The 27746-nt window shown below is 35.7% G+C and overlaps 1 protein-coding gene across 9 annotated transcripts in view; it reads left to right on the forward strand.

Annotated features, from left to right (window-relative positions):
- GABRB2 (gamma-aminobutyric acid type A receptor subunit beta2) overlaps positions 1 to 27429 on the forward strand; it is a 162796-nt gene extending 135367 nt beyond the window's left edge. For 8 of the 9 annotated variants that reach the window (XM_013178462.3, XM_048064692.2, XM_048064694.2 and 5 more), the window contains 3 exons: positions 518 to 762; positions 16222 to 16272; positions 19789 to 27429. In XM_013178462.3, coding sequence (XP_013033916.1) covers positions 518 to 762; positions 16222 to 16272; positions 19789 to 20136 — 644 coding nt within the window. In that variant the 3' untranslated portion in view covers positions 20137 to 27429. The remainder of the gene's footprint in view (positions 1 to 517; positions 763 to 16221; positions 16273 to 19788) is intronic. The other variant, XM_013178466.3, reaches the window with a different exon arrangement.
- The last annotated feature ends 317 nt before the right edge of the window (positions 27430 to 27746 follow it).

The raw sequence follows: 27746 nt of genomic DNA on the forward strand, positions 1-27746 counted from the left end.
CAAATTTTGTATAAATCAGACTGATTCCTGCATAGTCCTGAATCAGATAAGTAAGTAAATCACCACAAAAGACAACTGAGAATTTGACATTTTAGGTTTATATAACATTTATTTTTTCCAGGCCTTTCTGCATTTTGTAGTAAGAATTTAAGTCTGCAGAGAGCATGAAAATGCTAGAGGAAAGCAAGATACAATGACTCTAGGCTGGTAATTTATAACTGAGACTGTTAGAGAAGATTGTGGTTTAGCTGGTTAAAAGCATGCTTGGTGAATACAACTAATGTTTCTTTCTTTGATAACAACTAGTTATGTGCATAATTTTCTTTGCTGTGCAAAAAAAATTAAAGACAAGATAAGGAAGGAATATGAACAGAAGTTACTTGTTTGCAGAAAAAAAAAGCATCTAGAAGCACCTAGATTTTTTTCAGCACTATAATTTGAATATTACGAACTAAAATGTTAGAAAATTAAAAATGAATTCCATCAGACTTCTCTCTTTTTTTTTTTTTTTGTTCAGGAATCACAACTGTACTCACAATGACAACAATTAACACCCATCTTCGAGAGACTCTTCCCAAAATTCCATATGTGAAAGCCATTGACATGTATCTCATGGGATGTTTTGTCTTCGTTTTCATGGCTCTGCTGGAGTATGCTTTGGTCAACTACATCTTCTTTGGCAGGGGACCTCAGCGTCAAAAGAAAGCAGCAGAAAAAGCTGCCAGTGCCAACAATGAGAAGTTGCGAATGGATGTCAATAAGGTAACTTTCAATTAGCTGACTTTCACTTCTGCCAGATAGAGCTTTAAAATGTTATTTCTGATACAAAATGAATGCAGCAGGATTATTATGATTTTGCCTTAGCTTTCTGTAGAGCAGCATACGTAGCCACTTCATCAATGAATGCTGCCCTCTAGCCTGGAAAGTGGAATGATTTTTTTTTTCTAAGGCATGCACTCAGATAAACTTTACTGTGAGTTGTTTTCTCAGTGGGGTTGTAGACTTAAATATGTCTAATCTGTTTGCAAAGGAACAAATCCAAAATGATGGCTATATTTGATATTCTAGTACGAGCTGTATGGAACATTGGAAATAAAAATTAAATTTAACCTACTTCAATAAATCTTTCAAGTGACCTAGATAAGAACTGTTTGTTACAGAAGTGTTTAAAGCTTGGAAAGTTTGCATATTTTCAACGTATAATGGCCCAGAATGTTGTTGACTAAATGAGAATCTGCACTTAATTCTGAATCTGGAAATGGTCCCCTGGGGAGGGAGAATTGAGGCAGAAAAGACATTTGCTAAGATGTACACTTTTGGAAAAAGTATCCATTATGCTTAATGAAAATGGAGCACTTATCATAAAGCACTTGTCATTTTTCACTGTGACCATTTTGGATGAGTTTCACACAGTGGCAAATCTGGGCTGAATGCTAAAATGTACTCAGTGTGAAATGTATAAACTTTCACACACATGCAAAATTAGAAAGTTAAATAAAGTTATATTCTCTCTCCTTTTTTTTTTTTTTCTTTTGGTATGGAAAGCTTCTTTTATTCGTAATTCAACATGATACTCCAAGGGAGGTAAAAAAAAAAAATCAGAAATCTAAATCAGAAAGAAAAAGAGAAAAAAAAAAAAAAACAATTTCTGAGTGGAAACATAAGTTTCATACAGCTCTAGTGGTGGAATTTCTCATGTTTGTTCAGAATTTCTGTGCTGTCATAGACTGCCCGTGGACAGAGGATGGAACTGCAAAAATTCACATATCTATAATATTAAACAGTTACAGTTTTAAAGCCTATGGTGTATATAGTTTTATAGTATTTTAAGATGCAGGATTACATTTTCATGGCTGAGATCTCACGCATTCATTAATTTTTTATTTTTTTTTAATTTGAGAGAAACATGTTTTAATGAATGAGGGCAAATGCATAATGAAGAAGTTAGTTTTGATGGTATGATACCGTAGATCAGCTCATGCTCATTTTACTGCTGCAATGTTCATGATGACTATTTAAATCCAAAATAAATTCTCTTTCTATTGGCTATTTTTCAGTAATGTATAAAACAATAAAATTTCATTTTATTTATAACCTTTTATTTCATTTTTCAACTTCATTTTTTAATAATCAGGTTCCCTTTAAACAATCAAAGCCATTAACTAAGAAACCATGTAGATAATTTTCTGTCTCTATCTGCATCAACCTAAGGCCTTTTCTGTGGAAATTTAAGATTCTTAGGTATCAGCATGTCTCCCAAGCCCCTGTACTATTTTGCTTGTGATATTCTGTATATACTTATTCATACAATAGATCTATTAGCCATATAATAGAATATCAAAGTCTGTTGGCAAATCGCTAATCACGAACTAGAATTTGAAAGCACTAACTAGTCCTTTTGAATGTCTGTTGCAGAAATTCATCAGCTCACAGCATTAACATGGAGTACACTGGGGAAAAATTTACAGTATTTTACATTTTTGAAATTGAGCCTTCAGCTTAATATACCAGGCCAGTGGGGTTCATAATCTGTGGCAGTTCTGCTCTGGGATCCCAATCACACCTTGATCTGATGATCAGGTTTGCAATCCCTTAAGCAACAGACCTAGAACCAAATAGGAGGGGAGAAAAGAATAGTGATCAGAGAACTTTGTCCTGCTGCGCATAGACAGCTTTGGGGAGGAGGAGAGGAGTTTACAGTTGCTCTTTCTTTCTGACCATCAACAAGAAAAAAGATTTGTATTTAATGGACCTGATTATTTTCTGAAAGGGGGCCAGATATTGTATAATATTTTATTATATTGTGTAATATTTTCATGCACAAGAACCAGAAGTGTGTCTTAACGAGCCTTAATGAGCACTCTGTGTCTAATTAGGATCCAACATTGAAGGACTCATTTTATGAAGTACGAGTATTCTTTTGTGATATTACTAGATTCCTCAAATATCAGTACATGGAATATTATGAAATTACTCTTGTGTCTTTGGATACAACGTGAGGAAAAAATTAATAGCAGTAGCAATAATCCTCGAAATGATGAGGATGAACACTTCTATACAGCTCTGTTACTGCATATAGACATTGTAAACAAGGCAGGTGAATAGTTATTGGAACTGCTGCTTGCAGTGCAGCATCTTTGTTTATACAGTATACATCAGCAAATCTATAATAAATTTCTTCATCTTCTAACAACAATTCTTGTAACAGCATCTTAGAAGTTGTCTGAACAGCAAAAGCTGGTCATAAGAGAAGTGCCCATTAGTTCTTCCATCCACAAATACTTGCAAAATCATGGGCACCAGTTAATACTTATGCCCTTTATGCTGTTAAATTCTCTGGTATAGAGAGGTTCTAGAGCAGGTAAAGGCACTGATAGCTTCTCATTTTTTGTTCAGTGTTATTCAGAAGATACCACAGAGCCTACAAACTAGTACAGGAGAAAAACAGAAGCTGCTCTTCCATGTCTGAGGTATCGGCTAAATCCCAAGTAATCCCTTGGAGATTTGGTGACTCAGAAAGAGAATGCCATATTTTTTCTATTTGAGCACACACCATCAGGCTGGCTTCAGAGCTTCCCCTGGGCTATTCCAGATGGAACTGTAGCCAAATATTTCTTTAAATTTAAGATTGAATTCATGTCATATGCCAAATGTGGTGAGTTTGGTTTTGTGGGTTTCTTTTGGTGGTGTTTTTTGGTTTAGTCTTTTTTGTTTGTTTGTTTTTGGTTGGTTGTGGGTTTATTGTTGTTGTTTTGAATTCTCATGTAACAGAAGATTGTGAATTTGTATAGTCTCTTACTTTCAAAGATTGTTGGCTCTGATTGGGGTATGGAGAGGAAAAGAAGGGATTAGAGCTGTATCTTGGTTTTCTTCTTGCATTCTAAAATGTGAATAATAAAATCTTGGATAAATTCAAAGGACGTAAAGTCGAGGAAGACTCATGCTCATTACCAGCAGATATGCTATCACAGACTCATTAAATCTCACATGCTCAATTTTCTTTGCCGTGATTTCAGGTTGAAATGGCTGTGTGTATAATCATTCCACTCTTGAAACTTCTCAAGCTGCTTTCAGCAGTTTATTCCTTTAGTCTAACTCTCATCATCTTTTGCCTTTGTCAAGGCTAATTGTTCTCTCTGTAAACAGTCATATTGTTCCTTACAGGGAAATTATCTTACATTGCCTTTCTTCTTACTCTAGAGATCCTTCCATTGTTGGAGATGGCATTCCTCCTCACATCTCTTTTCCAAGCATGTCCTCATGTCTTCCCTTTCTTCAAATGCCTTTATTATCTCTATAGTCTCTGATCTAGGAATCTTTTCTGTTCTGAAGGGCATAATACTGCAAACACATGTGGAAGGGTGGATAAACAGGGAGTGTGGCATTTCTGCTGTTGAAGATACAATATGTGTTGTGAACTATGGTGTATATATGCTCTAACCCATTAACTACTTTATTTTATTCTGTGATACTTTATTCACAAATTTTATTCTGTGGACTTTTCTATTTTTGATAGGAATGTTGACAGGAGCCTGTATTCTTTTGATCCTCTGTAGGCACATTTTGTGCCAACTTTTCTTTAGGCTTAGTGCACTAATCTGGTTCGTTCTCTTGTTCTCTTGTCGTTCTTCCCCATGATTAACATATATATATATATATTTATATGTTTATATAAAGGGGGGGCGGGGCAGATTATAACCTCTGGCTTCATAAATGTAATTCAGCTGACTATTCCTGTGGGCAACTGTGCACACACCTGTGTCTTATTTTATCCTCAGTTTTTAAGATCATGTGTCAAAGGCATCAGTGAAATCCATAACCTCCATCTGTTAAACAAGTAACTGTGATACAGCCCTCCTAGTTTTCTCCTTTATGAAGCCTGATATCGTCTTCAAGATGATTAGCCTAGCCAGGATCTCAGTGTAGACATGGTACAACAGCCATTTTAATATAACTAATTTCTTTTCTTGTAGTTCAAACAGTTAACTTCTTGGTGCGCTCTCTCAGTACTGATTTATTCCCCAGAAATTTCTTCAGGTAGCCAATAGCCAAAGTGTTTTTCATTAATTTTGGTATTCTCTCTTGCATTGTTGGATCCACTAATTTTAGCTTGGTTGTTTCCATCCCAGAATTGTGGTTTGAATGGGCTTGGTGATTACAGTGATGTGTTCATTGCATCTTCTCTTCTTTGTGTTGCATGAGATTTAGTTTGACTGCCTCTCAGGTTTCCAGTATATTTTCCTGTGTTACTAAATTCCCATTCAACCTGCTACTTATTGTTATGTCTTTTGGATTCATTGCTGTTTTCTCCACAGTTGCTCATTTAATTCAGATTACTAAATATATTAGCTTCTCTGGAGGTGTAAGGAAGGTGAAAATGTTTTTCAATATCAGTGATATCTGTATATTTCTTATTCTAGATAGATCAGAAAACATTCACAACAGCTATCTAGTAATTTAATGGAAACCAGAACTGTCATCGTAAAGAACATGTTAAACATACTGGGCTGAATGAAAGGCTGATTTATGGCCTCTTCCTCTGTAAAGAAGCACTTCTTGGGTCTTACCAGCTGTACATTTGACAAGGGGTGATTACAATGGAAAAGCAGCTGTATGCCATCCTCTTCCAAAACAAAAGACTGGAAGAGTGTCAGGCAGCAGAGAGATGGTGCTGGCTGTGAGTATTGGTATCAGTTCCTTCATCAAGGCTCTTGTTAAAAGAAAGGCTACAGATCCATCTCTGCATGGAACACCTTGTCAGTCTTTTTTTGGACATCAGTGTGTCTTCCTTACTAGATATTAGCTAGAAACAGGACAGAGTACTTGAATTTTTTTTTGTTTGTTTGGTTGGTTGGTTGTTTGGTTGGTTTCTTTTTTTTTTTTCTTAATCCAGATATATAACCTAGTAGATGTGTTACCATAAGATGATTAGGTGCATTTTGCCTTTCATTTCTAGTCCTATGCTTATCATTTCTTTAAGTGTGTTATTCAGGCTGTGTTTAAATTATTTCAAAATTATATTTATTCTGTATAGTTAAGTCAGCTATGTTTAGAAAAATTAAGTGGCTATTGTAAATTAACATGTCTTACATAAAATTTATTCATTACATTGATTCAAAGTAATTTGATTTGCCACTTCACAGAAGTGTTTTGCATAATGTAAATAGATCACAATGTTTACACTATAGTAATAATTGGAGCCTTGAAGTTACCAACCTAGCTTGAAGCAAAGAGAAGCTGTAAGTGTACAGGCTATATACCTGAAGTACGTGATGACATAAGTCACATAAATAAAACTCTACCTCTGATGTTGCAAACACACTATTGTTTTTGTGAGCTTTAATAAAGCAATTTCCCTCTGGAAAAAAAAAGGGGGGGGGGGGAGAGTATGTCAGTATATTGTGCAACACTTCATTAAACTGTTCATATTTTTTTCAGCATTTTTTAAATAAGTGTCACTGACATAAAATCATAGAATTATATATTTTGATATTGCTAGCCTCTACAAGTTTAGATAAGGTGTTGAGGTGTTTGTATGCTTGTGTTTTTTTCTGGACACAAATACTTTTTTAAGAATATACTGCATGTATTTTTAAAACAATGAGTAATTCTTTACTCGGTAGTCTGTTACGTAAGGTATTCGAAGTCAGCGTGCCTGAGAGTTGCAGTGTGTTGCTGTTAACACAGTGCCAAGTCACGACCAACAGAAATTGTCAGACTAATGACCTTTTTCTATAAGAAATTCGGGTAGCATGTAGAGAACATGGAACTTAAGTATGATAATGAGATTAAACAGAATATTAATAGATTTGAATCACAATAGAAATGTTCTCTAGAAGAATGAATGTGGGGCTTAGGCAGCTAAGAAGACTTAAGCAAATATAGGTATCTTGGCAATTCATTGCCCTCCTGACCCACTGTTTTTATATCCAAATTAGCACACAGTTGCTAAAGGAGATGGCAAGAACAAAGCAAATAAAAGCCTGACCTGCCCCTCAGCTGCACTTAACAAGGTAACTTTCTTTCCCTTCATGTTGCGTCAGCTGCTAATTGAGTTTTTCCCTACACCTCTTTGACCAAGGAAGAGTTAGACCAAGTTTAAGCAGAAAACTTAGATCTTAGATCTTTCATTTTCAGAGGACTCCACTGCATTACCAGAGTTTAAGACAAACAAGAGTATGCAATTACCCGTTTTGTAAGTGATCACACCTAATTCTTACACCTATGGAACTGGGCAGGTTGGGAGTAGATGGTTTCTGGCCATTGTATGGTCTAGGACATGCATCCTTCTTCTCCAGGTGCCCATTATTAGATTGACTGGCTTGGTATGGGCTGTTCTAACACAAAGACTGAACACTGCTTCATTGTGCCTGCAGTGCCATCCATTACAGTAGCATGCTTTGAAATGGCATAGAGTGAGCTCAGGTACTGCTGTGCCACCTTAGCTTTTCTCTCATGACATCATGACAGCTTTCTAGCTTTCTTTACCAATGAATAAATGGAAGAGTCTGTGCTTTTTTTTTTTTGCTTTTTTTTACTGCCATATCCATAAGTATGTCTTTTTTTAAAAAAAAGTGGTAGAATTAGAGGAAGGAGTGCGTTAATGTCAGCCAATGAGAATCCATGGATATATACATGTGCGCCTTTACAGGCCAACTTGTGATAGCTTTTGGCACACTGCAAATGCACAAGGTCACTCTCCTCAGTTTTCAGACTGTGGTGTAAAGATGCATTAACAGAGCCACAAGCCTGAGATAATATATCCTGCTCCAAAGCAACGCTCATTAGCTTAGCCTTGGCTAATGCTTTTATTTCCACTCTGATTTAGTGCTGGCATCCCTCCATCCTTTTCAGTTCATGGCACTATTTGTTCATTTCTATCTGAAAAAATCATGTAAATGCACTTCTGGTGAGGAGGAAGAACTATTGCAAAGGTACCTTAAAAGAATTGTTGTTTATTACATACAACTATGCCTTATACCAAAAGCAGGAGAGATGCTTCTAGTCTATATGAGAAGGGAGATAATACTGTAAAAGCTTTTAGGAAAAAAAAAAAAAAAGAAGAGGAATTTTAAGATCCCTATGTGCCACATAGGGATCTTAAATCATTAACTCACTTAATGAACTCTGTGTGATATTAAAACACTGTAGCAACATAAAGCTCTTAAAATTTCAGTTTAAAATCTTACATCCTCACTGCTCTGTATCACTTGAGTTAGTTCTGCCATTGTCCAGATCTTCCTTTCTCTCCAAGGAGAGTTTTTCTTTTGTTTGAAGTACACATAAAACTGCATGAGGACTGATTCTTGAGCCAGGGACAGAGGATATTCCTTACACAGAAGTTTATTGAATGACATGGAGCAAAAGTAGGCAGGGATTATAGAAGCTCAGCCTTTCTCCTCAATTGACATTCTTGTGTTATCAATGAATAACTGCAAACAAAACAACCAGCAATGCAGAGTGCTCAGCCAGCCTCTGCACGTGCTGTTGAAACAGGGGGTAAATAGGAGTAAAATTTGAGGCAGTTCCAATTTTAGCCTGCATCACTTTGCAGAAGCAGTCAGAAGGTGATTTATTTCCATGAACTGTAGTGATATTCAACATGACATCTGAATAAAGGTCAAGTCGACTGCATGAGGGTTTCTTTCTGCAGCTGCACTCCTTTGAATGCCACGTTTAATTAATATAAGAACAGTGCCTGTACAATCCATTTGTTGAAAGCACATTATTCCCTTTGCTTTTGTAGCACATCTACAAACCTGCCATCCACCAGTGACCCTGAATTAAATACACTTTTGGTTGAGAAAAAAAAAAAAGAAAAAAAAAGAATCCATTAATACAATTTATATTATTATTTCAGATTGCAGGCGAAAAAGAGCATTGCTTCGCAAAAACAAACAAGCAAAAAAAAAGATATATAGTGAAGTAGAAGAAATGTACTAAGCTACAATCTATAAGAGATGTCTGGCTAGTTAATCTGGGGAATTGGTTTCCCAAAGCAGATCAGTTCTGAAGAGTTTCACAAGGTTTAATTGAATGGCCATGAGTCAGCCAATTCCTATTTAAAAAATAATAATCATCATCATAACTCATTATAAAGATTGTACTAAATGCTGTGTGCTAGGGGATGTTACCTGGTTGTGTTAACGAATCTTGAGATCACTGGATCGTGTGTACACTAAGTGGTAAAAATATTACTGTAATGTAGGAGGTGTCTGTCAAACCCTGCTACCTTTGCTTTATTTATAGTGACTGGAATGATCATTTCTTTAGTTTCTTTTATCAAATAACAATATGTTGTTGTCTAATTTAGGGGAAATCAATTTCAGGCAATCTAAAATTCATATCAGAATTGTTCAGAACTAGTTCAGAATCCTGAACTAGTAAGAAAGACAGATATTTCAAATTCCTCTTCTGTAATTTTTGCCCATTTGTAGTCAATCTGTAACTGTTAATTATGATGCATCACTTTTTATTATCATAGTTTACACTTTAAGGTGTATGATCAACTAGACTGAAGCAATTTTTTCAACAATGTTAAAAAATGTATGCATTTGTGGTAGAACACATCTTAAAGATTTTTTTCCCAATATTTCAAAACACGTCTTCCTCAAAAACAGTGTGGTTTTTTTTTTTTTTTCAACAGTGGAAATGTTCTAATTCCTTTGGGGAGAAACCATGCAGTCACCCTGCCACAAAGACACTGCATGCCTTACATGAAGATCAAGATAGAGCAAGGTTAATGAGCAGAATAGCCCATACAACCTAGAAATAACATACTGAACAGTAGTCACAGCAAAATATTACTCAAGTAGTATATGAACGGGGCATCCATACAGACCTGTGCAAATTATTATATTTCCTTATAAATATTATTTTTAAAGGGTGCTAGGGAGTGTATTGCATATGTGTATGTTAAATTTGAAAAACAGTAATTCTGGGCTACGAAGACCTACAGTTTTCTGTAAATTCAATCTGCTACTCATTCATTGGGTACTAGCTGCTTTCTCAGAATCCTGCATATGGAGAAAGATAGACACCATGTATTATTTTCTTTATCTACCTTAGGAAAAGGTTTAGGAGACTGGTAGGATTGTGCCTAAAGTTAATATATATATATATGTATGTATATATACAAATGTGTATATATATGTATATATCTTTCTTACTCTTTAGATACTAGGTTTAAAAATCGCTCTGTAATGATGTGAGACACTAAAACATAGAAGTGTGTGTATATATAGAGAGAGAGTTTATTATTTTTTTCCCTATGTCTCCATTGCTCTTTTTAGAGGTGTGAGAGACTGAAATTTAGTTTTCTTCCCCACCCAAAAAAATTAAGTCTTCTCCCTGAACTTAAAGTATCTTACAGAAAGCCTTGCTTAACTGTTCTTGCTTTTATCCTCAAAATGAACTCAACTTTCTGTTAATTTAGCTGTCAGAAATTTAACACTTTGGGGCTGGCCTGAGGGACGTAACAGTAAAGGTCACACAGCCTAAAGTAGCATGATTATTTTGGGCTAATGTTTTCTGGCTTTTTTTTTTTTTTTTTTTTTTTTTTTTTTTTACTATTTATTTGACTATTCAAAGGTTTCTGCAGGTAACTTTAAAAGAAAGTCTTTTGAAACAGAAGATTTTTGCTTACTTTCTGCTAGATGGAATTCTAGGGTTTTATGCTTCAAAAAGGTATAGTAATTTGGGATAGGAAAAGTTTCTTTACATAAGTTTCAATTGTTACATGAGGGTTTACTAAAATACATGATAATATATCTGGAAGAGAAGATCCAAAAGCCAGTTCCATATAGTTATCATTAGAAGAGGGTTTCTTGCAGGGGGAGGATTCTTCAACTTGTATTTCTTCTTCCTTTTCATATGCCTGTGTATGAGGCATATACAATCATTTGCAACCTAAAAATACATCTAGATTTGGTCTCCACACATTATTGGGGGTGGGGGGGAAGGAAAAAAGTCATTTTTTCTTCACTTTAAATATTTGCTGAAATTTTCCTACTATTCAAATATGTATATTTTGTATGTGTATATATATTACTATAAAACTATAATATTTTTAAGTAATAAAACTCAAGACGATTTTAATATATAAGCACAAAAGAACACTAAAATGACAGGAAGAAGACTATAATTCATTTTGTTTGTTTTCTCTAGGATTAATTCATACACAAAAACAAATTAAGTACAATACACAATTTGCAAAGGTGCATAATATTGCTATATAATTCTCATGATACACAATATTGGTATATAGTGGATACACAGAAATTTACTTAGAAACAAATCTGAAATGACTAAACATTTCTTGTCAACAAAGTTTTTTTCATTCTTGTCACTCATTTCTAAATGAGTGACAAAATGTTAGATTCTCCCCAAAACATTAGACTATCAGCATGCAAGTGAATCATGCAGGAATATTCTAATTCTGTCAACAAATTCAGATTTTCAGATTATTTTAAGTACTGTTCTTTTTAATATTGTCAGAACCAGTCCTCTGAGCCTTGCAAAATGTATAGCTGTAAACTGGCAGTTTCAGGCTTCTAAATCAGCCCTGAACATGATCATAAGTACATTTCTAGATATTTAATTTGAAAATATAGTGTCAAAAATCGGAAATTCATCTTCATTTTCCCCACACTGAAAGTTTGACATTGATTTTTTCCATAAAAAATCTCAGGAATTTCCTGAGTCAAATTCACCACAATTGAATTTCTCTCTAGTGTTTTATCTGACATTTGTCACTGCTCCTGAAATCTTTCCTTGTACGCCTTTGACCATGTTACTTTTTGGGCTGAGCCCAGGCATTATGGTGGTGTTCTTCTACAAAATCACAAGCCTAAGTCTGTAGGCAAATGGATGGAAGTTTCAGGCGGATGAAACTGGTAGACTGCCATACAGCCCACCCACCTTTATGACAAATGCATGATGTGTAGTGCTTTCCATGTTGTATTTGACTTTAAGCAAGAAAAATAGCATCTATGGATTTTATAAAAGTCTGTTCTAGAAAAGCTACTTTATCAACCTTATTTTTACTGTCTAGTTCATATATCAGAACCATAATTATATTCAAATTATACCTTGGAAATTTTGCTAGTTGTAATGATAATCAAATGTTTCATGTATTTTTCATCTTTCATGAAGCTTTTCTACATATATAGAAGCAATTTTACTGGGTTTCTGTAGTAGATTTCTGGTGGTAGCTATATCTGTTAAAGTATATTTTGCAAGACAGCATAATAGGAAACTTGGTTTATGGGCATAGAGGAAATTGATGAAATTTTTATCTTCTAAGTTCTTCTAATAGAAACTACTAAAGAAAGAAAATGCTTGAATGCTCTTGCTGGTGTGTTTTTCATTTATAGGATCTCCAAGAGAGTTAAATGCATACATGTAACTTTGGTGACACTTTAACAAGCAATATATATTGTTAGAGAAGTATTAATAAGAATGAGAGCTGCCTAATACCTCGTTTCTTGGTGAAATGGTATGACTGTCATTAATCGGTACCCCAGGAGATTTCTATTCTAAATATCCTACCTTTGCTTCCTTCTTAACGTATCAGTATTAAAAATAATGTGGTTGAAAATTGAAGCTGAAATTTCAAAAATTCCAGTTCTATTTAAGTCACTTTCTTTATGTTTATTTCTGGTTCAAGATTGATTTTCTTCCAGTTTAGTGTTTATTGAGTTGGCCTTGTAGAAATACATGCTCTCAAGTGGTTCAGAGAGATTCATTTTTCATTTTTTCAACTTTTATCCTAGAGATTTTTTTACACTTTACTGTAGAAGAGTTGTGGTGTTTTTTTTTGTTGTTGTTGTTTTGTTTTGTTTTGTGTGTGTATGGAAGGGTTTAATTTTTAAAATGCAGTCACTTACTCAAGACATTGATCTGAATGATTGTTTTGCAGTCTCAAGGACAAAAAAAGAAATCTGTACCTGAAGCTTCCAGAAGAGAGGGCAACTACCTTTAAATATCATCAATACAAACTTTATTGAAATGAAAAAAACTTACCAGCTAGAATTCATCTTAACTAATATTTATCTCCACCACTGTAACATATTCTTGTAGACTAATATAAAACAGTGCATATACACAGAAGGAAACAGTTTGTGGCTTTGGATTAAAAGTGACAGTCTTATTCACAGGTCAGGAAATCACTTGAAAGCATGAGTAACCTAAGTATGTGTTTAAGTCCCATTAAATTAATGTATCCACTTAAAGAAAGTCACAAGCTCCGTTCCTGATTTACATGCTTTTTTACTATTTATGGTATACTATATTTTCTATACTGGAATGGAAATTTTATGTGCAAGATCAAGACCTTAAGTAATTTATTCCTTCCACTTTATATTAGAGATTGCATTGTACTGAATTATCTTGGTCAAAGGTGAGATGGAAGAAGATGCATTTCTGTAGATTACAGTGTACTTTACATTTTTCTTTCTTGGTTGGCTAAGGTGCTTTAGCCCACTTTATTCAAGGAAAAGAAAAAAAAAAAAGCAGAACAGGGATGGTTTTTTTGTAATATTTCACAAGATGTTGGTGTAAGCTTCAGGCCTCAGGACAGAAATAGGGGCCATTTTCCTGTTTCTCCCTATCTTCCCCCTGATTTTGCCTATTTAGCTTGCTGGATTTTGGTTCAGAATGTTAGATTCCATGCAGTAGTTTGCACAAGTTCCTATTTCATGATTTTTATTCTAGTGTCAAGTCAAAGATAGTTCACCCTATTTAATTTTATTTAAGCATTTATTCTAGAATGTCTTAAGTATGGAATCTTGTATGTAAGTAATGGATGCCAAAAGAATGCATATGTTTTCAACCATTACTCCAGAGTTCTACAATACTTAACGACTAATTCAGCGATGTGTTACTAATGATAATGATCAAGAAATCACATATGTTGGGGGGTAAAACTAGATGCTTAGAAGTTGAATTACAAGGCATTAGAAAAGTGTTTAAAGCTCTGTGTCCAGATCTCACATTTTTTTTCGGAGTTTTTTTCTTTATTTTTTATTGGCTTGCTTTTTTTTTTTCCTTACATTTTTAGGCTTTGAGAAGCTCAAGAGCCAAAAAAAAAAAAATCACAACTGAATTTGGAGAGTTTGTCTGGATTTTCTGATCTGAAATGAAATGAAGTAATCCAAAATTATAAGTCAATCTATTTTTACTGTCCTCTAACTGCATACTTTACAGCCTGGCTCATGTCTTAGGTGTATAACACAAACTGAGTCAACGTATGCTAATGTGGTTTCATAAACAGTTACTACAATGTTGGCAATAATTTTCATCTTATACAGACAATAGAAATACAGTGTTAGTTACGTTCTTAGGGGCATTGTTTCACATATAGATGTTTTAAAATATTAGGCATTTGTGCTTTATTAGTTGATATAGCTTTGTCTCAGTAAAATTGTCTGTACAGTTGTAGGTAGGTGCCATTTGAAAAGCATTAGTTCTTTTTTCTTCCAGAGTGAAACTTGCAGCATCTTATACAAAACTAATCTACCTTCTGTGTGTTACCTTGAGTAGTCAGTGCAATCCCCAGAGATCAGTGGTTCCTGAACAATAAAGCAATCCTTACTGATGAAGTGGGAGATCCCTATTATATGTAAAGAGTGTTTTGCACTTTCACCTAATATTGCTAGAGATACTGAGATTAGTCAGGAATGGGTTGTTACTTGTTTTCTAAGTAAAGTTCAGTCACAAAGAGGTGGGAAACTATACTATGGATAACACTAAGAGTTTTATCTCTAACAAATTAAATATCTAGGTATGCCATGTTGACTTTCATTGCTACAGGGATATTTATTTCTGTGTTTTCACTTCTTAAGAATGTTAAGAAGTGAAATATATATAGTGAAAACTATAAATACTGAAACCTAATCTGTAGTGTTAACTTTGTAGCAGACCTGCGACTCCTGTTCTCCATTCTTGGTTTAGTTTACCATATTTTCTTTTAGTTAATGTTAACATAATGTTAACTTTAGTTAAAGTTAACTTATCAAACAACTATTTCTATGGAATTTATAAATGTTTTGTTTCATAAAGTTTTTCAGTTGGAAATTTCAGTCCTGCCGAGTGTTTTATCCATGGCATTTGTGCCATTCTGCCATAAAGTGAGTCATCAGTACCTGCCTGTAATTGAAGATTACCTTACAGGGGAAAAAGAATTGAATATGAGAAAGTAAAAAGGGTCAATGCTATATCTTTTCAATTCATCAGTATGAATCTACCTCCTACTATGAAATTGTTTGGCATAACAGCAGAGTTTAATCACCAAGGTGCTGGTTTACTAGATGTTACTAGTTTCAGAGATGTGGTCATCACTGGAGGATTCTTAATGTACATACGTCTGCCTGGATGTATGATTGTGAGAGTTGTAATTTCCTTGTATTTTGCAGTTGCTAATATATTAGCATAAGAGGAATTCCTCAAGATAGCCATCATTTTGGAATGTGTAGGTAGCAGGAAGAATATATAATGGTAACATTTCTACACTTTCCTCTGTATTCCCTTTGAGGCCATCAAAATGTCATGGCCACTTTCTAGGCTCCAGAATCAGCTTTTTCACTGGTTGACCTGGACCTATAAGTGAATATCATTTATATCATATATTTTGTCATCCACCTTTAAGATTGATTTTAAGAAAAAACAAACACCCTCTTGCATGGTTGCTGAGCTCTAGTCATTTCGCCTTCACTTCCACATTCACTTTTTTTATTTTCATGGCCCTTGCTGCTGCTTTTTCTTCATCTTCACGTCCTCCCTTTGTTCCTTGCCCCTGGGAGTTTTTCCATTGTTTGAATTCTCCTGTTCACCATAAAGAGTCCAGTTCTATGGTTGAACAATCCTTCAGCACCGAGAGAGCTTTCTAACCTTCTACCACCTTCTTTTGAAATCACTTTTACACTTATTTTTCCCCCAGAATAATTTTAACAATTGTTTTCATAACATCATATCTTCCTTGGTCACAGTGACCAGTTGGAAAAAATACATTTACATCACAAAGTTATGTTACCTTGAGTAGCAGGGCAAGGCAGTAATGGCACCTCTGAAGCCAAAATATACCTATGATAATTGTTGGCTTAGAGGTCCCCTGTATCTTTTAATTAGTTGTCCTATTAATACCCTAGAGTGCTTTAATTTTAAATGAAAGATAATAGCTGCCTTATCTCTAAGGAAACTGGTCTTGATTTTATTAACTTACAGGACAGAAGAATAATTGGCACATATCATTGTCCAGAAATGTATTCAACAAAGGTATCTTTCATTGTTTTCTGTTTTTATCCTCAGAGACTTAAGATTCAGGTCCTGACCACTTATGGTCATTAAAGATCCCATGGCACTTTTTTTTTATAGAGTGGTCATCTCAGCCCCAAGCATCTGGCCAAATATCAATTTATGTAACTGTTCTGCTTACTTAACATTCCCCACCACTACTCACCCACCCCATAGTTTTAATTGGCTATAGCATTCTCCATTTCCTTGACTAAAATATAGTGTATTGTTCTGCACTGTCAGACCCAGCACTTCACCTCAGAAGTGATTGCACTTCAATGGGAAGTGGTTCTACTTTCTAATGCTTGTAAAGCGCTTTGGGATCCTTTTGAATGGGTGGTGCTGTGTACAATAAATGTAAGTCATTAACATTCTATCTCAGACTTCCCTTAGTTGTGAAGCATGTTTTATTAGAGTTGGGCGAACCTGCTTGGTGAAAATAACACTTCCAGCTCTCTCTAATCTACCGAGGAACCTTTTGTCAGAGGTTGAAAAGTCAGGTTAATTTTGTTCTATTGTTGTTTTTTCATTTATTTTCACATTTACTCATTTACTTGTACTTCTAGATTGGAATTGGATTGGAATTCTTCAAAATATTATGAAAAATGCAGTTCTTGTAACTGTCAATCCACTGTTCTGGGTGCAGGAAGTTCAGATTAGTGCTGGAGAAGCACCTGAACTTTGTGGTGCTTACCTGTCTGTTCTAACACTTGAAGGTTCGCCCATCACTAATTTTTACTTTACTTTGAATTATTTCTTATGAGAAATTCTTGGAATATTGAGAAATGCTTTGTTCCAACTCCTATATCAGTGTGGTATGTGCAGAAGAAGACACTTTGCCCTAGAAGATAGTTTAGAATATTGCTGGATGTTCTTTCTGCCCACCATCACTAATATTAATATTGCTAACTACTGCCAAAGATTGCCAGATACCTGCAGCAATTTTCTGTTAGCAACATATATTCAGTAAACTACTTACTTTGTTGATTTTAATGTAAAATCCAATGTCAAATGAATCAAAGCAAAAAGTTAACTGAGGGAATGATACCAGCTGTACACTGTCTATTTTAAACTCTGGTAGACTAAAATAACTTTTGTTATATTTGTGTTCCATAGAAAAGTGTATGAGTGTGTAAAGAGCACTCAAATTTATAATATCATTGCAGATCAAAAGGTTAAAAATTTTTAGAGTGTATTCAGCCTAAGAATATTTAAGACGTGAACAAATTTGTTGGCACCAAAATCTTTCCAAAGATAGTGTCTTAGAATGCACAACACATAGGTGAAAATAACCCAAGCTCTAGGCTTTGGGGTAAAGCCCTTGTATTAGTAGATGTTATGTCAAATTTCCCCTTATGTCATTGGGACTAAAATTTCTTTTGTCTTGGTAAGGATATGTGAAAATATGAACAATGTAGTTTCCAAAATGTCTTTGCACCCCTCTTGTAAGATAATTTACCTGTTTTTAAAAATTCTTGAGAGCCTACAATTGCTTTTATTTTCAGTCTTATGACAGCCAATTTTGTCTCCAGAAATCTCTTCAAAATTTTCTAAATAACTGTACTCATTATAAGGAAATAATTGCAGACCCTCTTGTGAAGTTTCATATATCTGTTTGATAAATTTTCCATATGTTTGTTTTTGTTTGTATTACAATAGCAGAATACACTTTTTGCCTTAATTCTGCTTCATGCAAATGAGAACTGATTTGATGATCTTCCTGGCTAGAACACAGTATTTCCTTGCTGTGTTCATTATCATGCTACAAAGTACTTAAAGGAATTCATTGTGAGTTTCAGCCCAACTTTCCTATTTTTCCTGGTGCTTCTCAAAAACAAATGTTGATTTCTCTAGCTAGAAAATTCAGAGATCTCATATAGTTGTGATTGGAAGCAAGCAAAATAAGTGATGTTGGCTGTTTCACACTGAGTCATTACATTTAATCTAAAAGTAAAATATAATGAAACTAGAGGGGTGCAAACTCTCATAAATTGAGAAAAATAGAGGGGAAATCTGGCATCTCAATGATGCTGATTTTCATGCATCACTTGAACAGATGTAATCACTCAAATGGCAATGTTTTCAGTAGGTCCAAAGTACTTTTGTGAGTACCTATCTTCCTGTTTCATAACACTATGCAATGGATGCTATTAAGTGACATAGCTTTTTTTTTTTTCTTTTCTTTTTTTTTTTTTTTTAAACTAATGGCAAATACTGCGCTATATCAGGTAGCACACTGAGGTGCCTGGTGGTGGCTGCCGGCTTTTAAATATTACAAAAGAATTAATTCTGTGTTACTGTTTAGAAATCCACAAAAGTCACAATTTGTGCACTTTCAGTAATACTCATAGTATATATTATGTACATGATAAATGGTTAAAATGGATGAGTTATTCCTAAAGGAGCTCTGGAACAGTTCCACTTCTTATTTGGCCTGGAGTATACCTGCACTGCCATCACTCAAGTAATGTAGTTATTTAGCTGCTCACTAGCTATTATTGCGTTTGAAAGTATTTTTATTGAATTATGCTCTGTAATCTCACAATTCAAAATATATGCTTGGAGGAGAGGCTGAGGAGAATTAGAACTCCTTAAATGACCTTATGTTAGTTTTCTATATATTAATTATTTTGAAGTTCTCCTACTATGTTTCAGATCTATTTCAGATTGACCAAGAGTGGAATTGGTTCATATTTGAAATCCTCTTAACCTTTTAAGATTTTATATTCAAAATTTCTCTGAACTGTCTTAAAAATATATATAGTAGTCAAAACTGTCCATTGAAACAAGTGTTCAAAGTACATTTGATGTGATTACACTCTGAACTACATGTATAAGTTATTCCTTGCTCTAAATTGTAACCATCTGCTATTCCAGTGTTCAGGTCTCCACAATATGCACACTGTAGTTACATAACACATTAGCACTGGGGTGTGGAGATTCCACATAGGCATGGTTATACTATGCCAGAATCTTTCCCCAAGTAAATAGCAGTCCTGTCTGGATATGGGGAGTGAAAAGGTGCATCCTCCCGTGCAATGCCCCAGGCCTCTTTTTATAGAGGCACAGACACCTTGTGAATACCTGAAGTTCTTGTCAAAGCAGAAGCTTTCATTTGAAAGAAACAAAACAAACAAAAAGCAAAGGCTTTTCCACCTGCTTTCACTCCATAAACCCTACAAAGTAGAAAAATAGCCCCAGATATCCTACCCAATGGCAGAATCCCACTTTCAGGAGCTGAGCATATACAACATATGCAGGTATTGCTTCTGCTGACTAAATATGGGGTCTAGAGAGATACCATTTATTTCATTATATGATATCAGCCACATTGCTCCCTGAGTTCTCAGGAAAATGGCAAAAAATACAGTCACAGCTATGCTTAAAGTCTTTCAGACAGGCTGGCATCCAAAGAATGAGTAGTCAGCATGGCTTCAATTTGCAACTGAATGGGCTTCTTTTCTTACCTTGTTAAATCTGCCTTCTTATTTCTTACAGATGGATCCACATGAAAATATTTTGTTGAGCACACTTGAAATTAAAAATGAGATGGCTGCCTCTGAGGCTGTGATGGGGCTTGGGGACCCTAGGAGCACGATGCTGGCCTATGACACTTCAAGCATCCAGTACCGGAAAGCTGGCTTACCCAGACACAGCTTCGGTCGCAATGCCCTGGAGCGGCACGTGGCACAGAAGAAAAGTAGGCTACGGAGACGTGCATCTCAACTGAAAATTACCATCCCTGACTTGACTGATGTAAATGCCATAGATAGATGGTCACGCATATTCTTTCCTGTTGTTTTTTCCTTCTTCAATATTGTCTATTGGCTTTACTATGTGAACTAAGAAACAAAGCCACACAGGAAGCAAGAACTGGATTTCTCTTCAAATCAGTTGTACAGCCAAAAGTGGGACTTAGAAAAATTCTATTCAGGACAAAAAGTTATTTTAAAACACCTTAGTTGCTGGCCCACTCTCTGGTGTGCTTTTATAACATTTTGGTTGTTCCTGCTAAATCATAAATATGTAAATTTGCAGTATGGACACATCCCCTTATCAAACTACAAGTGCATTCAAATGCGAATGCAAATTAGATTCTGACAATCATCTCTGTCTCGCTGTCCCCCACAATCTTCTTTTAGTGCTCATGTAAGTTTAGTGACACAAATTACAGGTGTAACAAGTTTTAGTTTCAACAGCAGTATATACCATTCCCTGTGAAACTGTGTACACAAGACATGCATCTACACTTAAGAGAGTGTACTGTTATCATGCTTATGAAACACACAGTTTACCTTTTAAAGGTGTAAACTTGAAAACAAGTAGTGCCTATCATCTTTCCAAGATGATGATGGTCAGAGGTTTCCCAACCATATTCAGGTATTTCCTGTTTATTCAAAGAGCTAAACCTTTGACTGATAATATTAGGGTTGGGTGTTTGCACAGATGCTGAAGCATAAAGCACTAGTTTTGTTTGGGTTTTAAAGAGACAGCATATACTTGCAGTCTCAATGACTGTGGTTGTGATCTGTATAGGAATGTAGCAGTGGTATAAAAATGAATTAAGTGATCATGTCCTGAATGGGTAGACGTGCTGTTGTTTTGTGTTGGGGAAGGGGAATCATTTTTCCAATGTGCCAAAAGTTGGTTGGCCAGATAATAATTTTCTAGGTAGCTGAAGGAAACCAATGGTGCCCTGGCATTCTACTGAAAGGTAGAGAACAATTAAAAATCAAGCACCAACAAAAGACAAGGCTATATATATGTAAGAGTGTGTGTGTGTATATATATGTCTGCGTGCATTCATATACCTACTTGTCTCTGTATACAGACATAAATACACACACACACTGCAAATGAATGTTGTCAGTCACAGTACGTACCTTAGTCTGAAATATTCATGTGGGTTTGTGTGACTTCTTAAAAGTTTGCAGTCTCTTTAGTGTTATGCTTGTCACTGTCATTACGCTTAACACGTAACATTGTTTGATTAAAGGTATCATACCTCTTTCAACAGTAAATATCTGAGCGTATGTACTTCAGTACAAAGATACTGACAGGGTATTTTCTCAGTCTGGAGTAGGTAATACCATTTCACTTTTTGTTTTGTTTTGCTTAATGTACTATTTTAAAGGGAAAGATTTGGTAGCTATCGCTTTAATAGTTTACTTACTCATAGAGTGGTTTGGGTTGGAAGGGACCTTAAAGATCACCCAGTTACAACCCCCTGCCGTGGGCAGGGACAGCTCCCAAAAGCCCAGGCTGCCCAAAGCCCCATCCAGCCTGGCCTTGAGCACTGCCAGGGATGGGGCATCCACAGCTTCTCTGGGCAGCCTGTGGCAGTGCCTCACCACCCTTTTGCAAGTCTCCTGCTTTAGGGTGTTTTCCATTGGACAAACTAGCAAAATTCAGCTTTTGCTGTAGGAAACTTGTTTAATATATTTTTTTTATAGAGCTTTAATTTTATAGGCAAAATAGAATAGACAAAAATAGAATTTTATAGGTTAAAGTGGAGTTTGCCATTTAGTCCGTTGTGGAAACATTTTCTGTAATGAAAAAATTAAACATTAAACATTTCCAAGAACGGTATAAAAAGTATAAATTCCTGATGGCTTTTAAAAAATCAGATCCCCAGTCTTGTTTAACAGAAAATATTTAATGAAGCAAAAGCCACATGCTATTGTATCTATGCTACCTCTCATTTGCTCTCATATTTTTGAAATAAATTCCAGTTCCAGTACCATCCAAATAGTAAAGGAAATTTTTTCAGGCAGATACTATTTCCCCGTTTAACTTTGGCAATGCTTTAAAGTAGTTCATAGGAACACTTTTCATAAAATATTTTATTTTTTTTGTTCTTGCTTTAAGAACGTAATTTTCTTGCAAATTAGTGTGTTTGGTCCCCCCCGCCCCCCATTAACGGTCAATGACAGTGATGGGAACAAAACGGTTCTGTGAAATAATAGGTGATTTTCTGATTTTGTTTTGAGCCTGTGGCTTGCTTATTTCTTTTTTTCAATGGGGAGAGAATAGTTTTAAGCCTGAAAAGGGATTTGCTGAGCATAGACACCATCTATTGTTCTCAATTGAGTTGTTTTGTATGTTCACATACTACTTTCAGGTTTGGACTCCGCAATATGTAGGAGTCAAGCTTTCATCATATGATAAACTTTCCAAGTCAAAAAATCACACAGTATCACAGTATCACAGATTTCTAGGTTGGAAGAGACCTCAAGATCATCGAGTCCAACCTCCGACCTAACACTAAGTACTCCACTAAACCATATCGCTAAGCTCTACATCTAAACATCTTTTAAAGACCTCCAGGGATGGTGACTCCACCACCTCCCTGGGCAGCCCATTCCAATGCTTAATAACCCTTTCGGTAAAGAAGTACTTCCTAACATCCAACCTAAAACTCCCCTATCGCAACTTTCGCCCATTCCCCCTCGTCCTGTCACCATGCACGTGGGAGAATAGACCAACCCCCACCTCGCTACAGCCTCCTTTAAGGTACCTGTAGAGTGCAATAAGGTCGCCCCTGAGCCTCCTCTTCTCCAGGCTAAACAACCCCAGCTCCCTCAGCCGCTCCTCGTAAGACTTGTTCTCCAGACCCCTCACCAGCTTGGTCGCCCTTCTCTGGACTCGCTCGAGCACCTCCATGTCCTTCCTGTAGCGAGGGGCCCAAAACTGAACACAGTACTCGAGGTGCGGCCTCACCAGAGCCGAGTACAGGGGCACAATCACTTCCCTAGCCCTGCTGGCCACACTGCTTCTTATACAGGCCAGGATGCTGTTGGCCTTCTTGGCCACCTGGGCACACTGCTGGCTCATATTCAGCCGACTATCAACCAATACTCCCAGGTCCTTCTCGGCCAGGCAGCTTTCCAGCCACTCATCTCCCAGCCTGTAGCTCTGCTTGGGGTTGTTGTGCCCCAGATGCAGGACCCGGCACTTGGCCTTGTTGAACTTCATACAGTTGACCTCAGCCCATCGCTCCAGCCTATCCAGATCCTCCTGCAGAGCCTTCCTACCCTCGAGCAGATCGACACACGCACTTAGCTTGGTGTCATCTGCAAACTTACTGAGGGTGCACTGGACGCCCTCATCCAGATCATCAATAAAGATATTAAAGAGGACCGGCCCCAGTACCGAGCCCTGGGGGACTCCACTAGTGACCGGCCTCCAACCAGATTTGACTCCATTCACCACAACTCTCTGGGCCCGGCTATCCAGCCAGTTTCTAATCCAGCAAAGCGTACGCCAGTCCAAGCCCCGAGCAGCCAGTTTCTTGAGGAGAATGTTGTGGGGAACGGTGTCAAAAGCCTTACTGAGGTCAAGGTAAACCACATCCACAGCCTTTCCCTCATCCACCAAGCGTGTCACTTGGTCACAGAAGGAGATCATGTTGCTTTTTAATTCATATACTTACTTTCTGACTGCATTTCATGCACAATGCCCTAAGCTGTGTAGACGCATGTGGAATTTCAAGTGTTAGGAGTGAATCATGTTGGATTTTTTTCCCAATTCAAAGAAAACATCAAAAGTGCCACATTACAGTTCAGAATTTCTCTTCAAAGTCTGTTCTTTAATAATGGTACCCATTATCATAAATAAAAGCCGTCTTATAGTATTCTTCTGTAGAAGTTTTTCTTTCACTTCTTAAATTGCCACCAACTCTGTATTTTTTCATTTGTTATTTATTTATTTATTTCACAGAAGCATAGAGTGAATACAGGGAGCTGGCAGCCTGCTTGTGGTTGATACACCTCAAATATGAAACCTTACAGAGAATATGTTGACTCTTTACATTGATTTACTGAACGAACTAATTATGAAAGCCGCAGAGACTGAATCCTAGAACTGCACATTAATTTATCTGAAGTTATAGTATAAGCCATAATACTCTGATGTCACTATTCAGAGCGTGAAAGAAAATGTTTGGTTTCTGCTCAGGTACCACTAGGACAGATGTATTACCTGGGAGGAAGGAGCTCTTTTGCTTTTACTATGTCCTTCTGGCTATTAATGTGACATATAAAATCAGTGAAAGGGAAGGCTTCTTCCAGAAAAGGAGTGGTTATCGTTTTGTACTAAGGCTGAACACTGTGATACAAAAAGATGCGGGTAAGAAAGACTGGTGAGGCACTGTCAAGGGAAGGGTAGAACTCAAGGTGAGCAATCACTCCTCTTCTGAGATACTTGAGTGAAAGTGAGAAATTATGTCAACGTACTTGAGGTATGGGTTTTAATGGGTGTGCTACCCTCCAGGTAAACCAGAAGAAATTTGCTTTTGCTTTAGAACTGGCAGAAAATCAACATTCTAGATCTTACTAATCCTGTTGATTGTTGTTAGTTTCAATAAGCAAAATACAAAAGTTAATAATTTAGATGAACCTTGTAATGTAATTATAGTTGCACATTTTATTGTTCTACTATACATGATAGCCAGCAATTAAGGTGTTTTTCATCTTTGTGAAATTCATGGGCAAATTATGACTATAACATGGCACAGTTTTAATGAAATCTTTGAGATCAATCTGTAAATATCTACTGTATATGACTGCTAGTAAGTATGATAAACATTTTCAGAACTGAAAATCCATGCAACATATTTCTGTGTTTGCATAAGGAATGTTATGTTTCTATCCTATTGCAGTTTAATGACTGGGAAGAAAGACTCAAGCAATGACATTTTGAACATTTATTTTCTCATTCCCAGGGGAGGAGAATGGATAACAGTATGTCACAGAGTTCTTCAGAGAGTTTTTACATTCTAATACAAAGGACATAAAATCTGTAAGGTACAAAAGCACAATGCACAGAGAAAATGAGAGGTTGTCTCACACCTGGGGAGCAAATCCTACTTATTTCAGACAAAATATGCATTAAAATTAAAGTTCAAATACTTTTCATTATAATTATTAGTCAGTTACAATTCTGTAATTAACACAGTACTGAACATAAGAGAACAAATGTTAAACATTATCCAACTATATGTGCATATGGACATATGTCTAAATGTCTGTATGGACATATGTGTGTATATACACAAATGATGAGTGTATATATATATGTACACACATTCATATGTTGGCGTGTTAAAGGAATAAGCTAATAATAGTTTTGTTTCTACCATCAATCAGTGTATGAATATATTTTTGAAAAAAAAATCGTATTAAAAAAAAACAACTTACTATACAGGGTAACTGGGCATTTCTATATCAGCAGATCAATGCATATAATTTGTATGGAGCATTGCACCATTTGACATGATGATAGTACTATACCTCCTAGCATCTGAAATTAGACTAGTCCTCACATTGCTTGCCTATTTCTTCTCTCTCTTTTTCTAACAACATTGTCCACTAGTAAGTTTTCAAAAACAGTCCTAAGGGAACCAAGAAAAAATGGCAAAAATATTAACTATTTCTAGAAAATAATCTAGAGTGGGATGGCCAGGGTACAATACTATATCAGTAGAGATCATAACATTTTGCTATGTGTACATAAAACATAAAATGTGAGCAACCATAACTTAAGCTGAGCGTGTGTAAATATTATCAGATTTCTTAAACATTTTTAACTTCTAATTTGTACTTTATAGTAAGGCAAAAAGCTAATTCTATTTATGGTTTAGATTAATGTGTCCTAAAATTATGTAAATAATTAAATAAGCTGTAAATGAGCAGTCAATAGATACAGTAATTGTTTAGTGACTTTTTTTTTTTTAACTAAGTACAATAATTGCAGTGCTCTAGCAGAGTAATTTAAACACCCTTTTGCATAAACAGATTTGGATTCCAGATATAAAAACGTATTGAAAGTACTGTTGTGTAAAAAAGCCATTGCGACTCTATTACTGCTAGCAAGTTCTTTTCTTTTTTTTTTATGGTTAAAATGTTCAAGCAGCAGAAGACAGTAGTTGGGCACTCAGTACTCAGATAGCACAAACAAATAGGGCCTGATTTTCACATACAATAAGGTACCTTTATGTTGCTCCTGTGAGTGGCGATATGAAGGAATCCAGTGTAGGTGAGAATTCAGCTGTTAGTGATTTTGTTACAGAAAGCCTGCATGCTGCGTCTGTTTCTGAAATCTGTATCTCTTATGGTATCTAATAGTAGACTTATAGTTTTTCTTTAGAGAAGAAAAAGTTTGACTGCCATTAGATAGCATAGTCCCCCAAAGCCAAAGAATCTTAACTCCAGAAATTGTTTAAAAGGGAAATCTAATAAGTCACTGCTTAACACCAAAGGTAAAGCTTAATAAAATGCACTAGGAACTTTGTCTAAATTTTTAAGAAGCAAATGGAATGTTGATCAGAAATACTGCCCTATATTTTACTTTGTAAAAATAGTAATAATTTAAATATCCATTAATATTAAATTGAAATAGCTCATCTGTACAAGAATATGCAACAGAAACATTTCATAAGTATAAAATTATTTTCTTTGTAAGTGCTTTGACAAAAAAAAAAAACTTAAATGATGAAAAATCTCACATATACTTTCATACTAAGGGTTGTATTTTTTTAATGTTTTTTCAGACATAAGGTCATCTATTCCAATTTGATAATGTTTTGTATGTTTTCACTGTTAGTGTCATTTGACAGATATTCACCAGGCTGTATTGTTCATGGTCTGTCCTGTTACTTTCAGTTGAAGACAAAAAGAACATTTGAAACATGATTAATTCTAACAAGCTGACTATGATTTGACTTCTATCACATTTTTATTTGCATGGGTGTTTAAATGGTTCTGTTAGTACTGTCTTTGCACAGTTCTGATTTATCTTTTTTACTTAGTACGATTTAATTCATAATGTAGTAATCATCAGCCTTACTAATGACCTTGTAGCCTTTCTTATATGCACATAATGCACATTTTCCAATGGCTAGAAAATGCAAAATACTAGTGGATATCATCGCATCCGATCTTCATGTCTTTCTCAAAAGGACTGCTAACCTCTGGGATATGTGAGGTAGTAAAATGATGATTGTAAATGAGTAGCACATAAGAGATATTTTCTTGAATTTAAAATTATTGCAGCCAGTTTCAGCATGTAAATATATAATAATGTTGGCTAGTGTGTAATTCTTGAACTAAAAAAATATAAATAAAGAAAACCTAAAAGATGTATATGTAGTTGTGTCATGTCGGGCAGGTTCTTTTCTCAAAGCTGCAGAAGATTTAACGGTCACAGCTCTCATCTGAAGTGAATGCCTAAGAATTTTGGGGTCAAAAAAGGCCTCAAGGAAGCTGGGCATTGAGGCGTCTGAAGTGTAGGTTTAATGTGTGAAGGGGAACCCATAACTTGGTGTTGGTTTGCCTATGCAGCCGTTGGGGAGTTTGTCATCTCAGGAACATCAGCAATGTACAGTGAGATGCTTAGTGCTAGTCAATCAGAAAACGCTGAGGGAAGGGGAACAGCTGAAAATCTCTCCTCAGAAGTTT

Source organism: Anser cygnoides, chromosome 14, assembly GCF_040182565.1.
Source record: "Anser cygnoides isolate HZ-2024a breed goose chromosome 14, Taihu_goose_T2T_genome, whole genome shotgun sequence".
In the NCBI taxonomy this organism is placed as follows: Eukaryota; Metazoa; Chordata; class Aves; order Anseriformes; family Anatidae; genus Anser; species Anser cygnoides.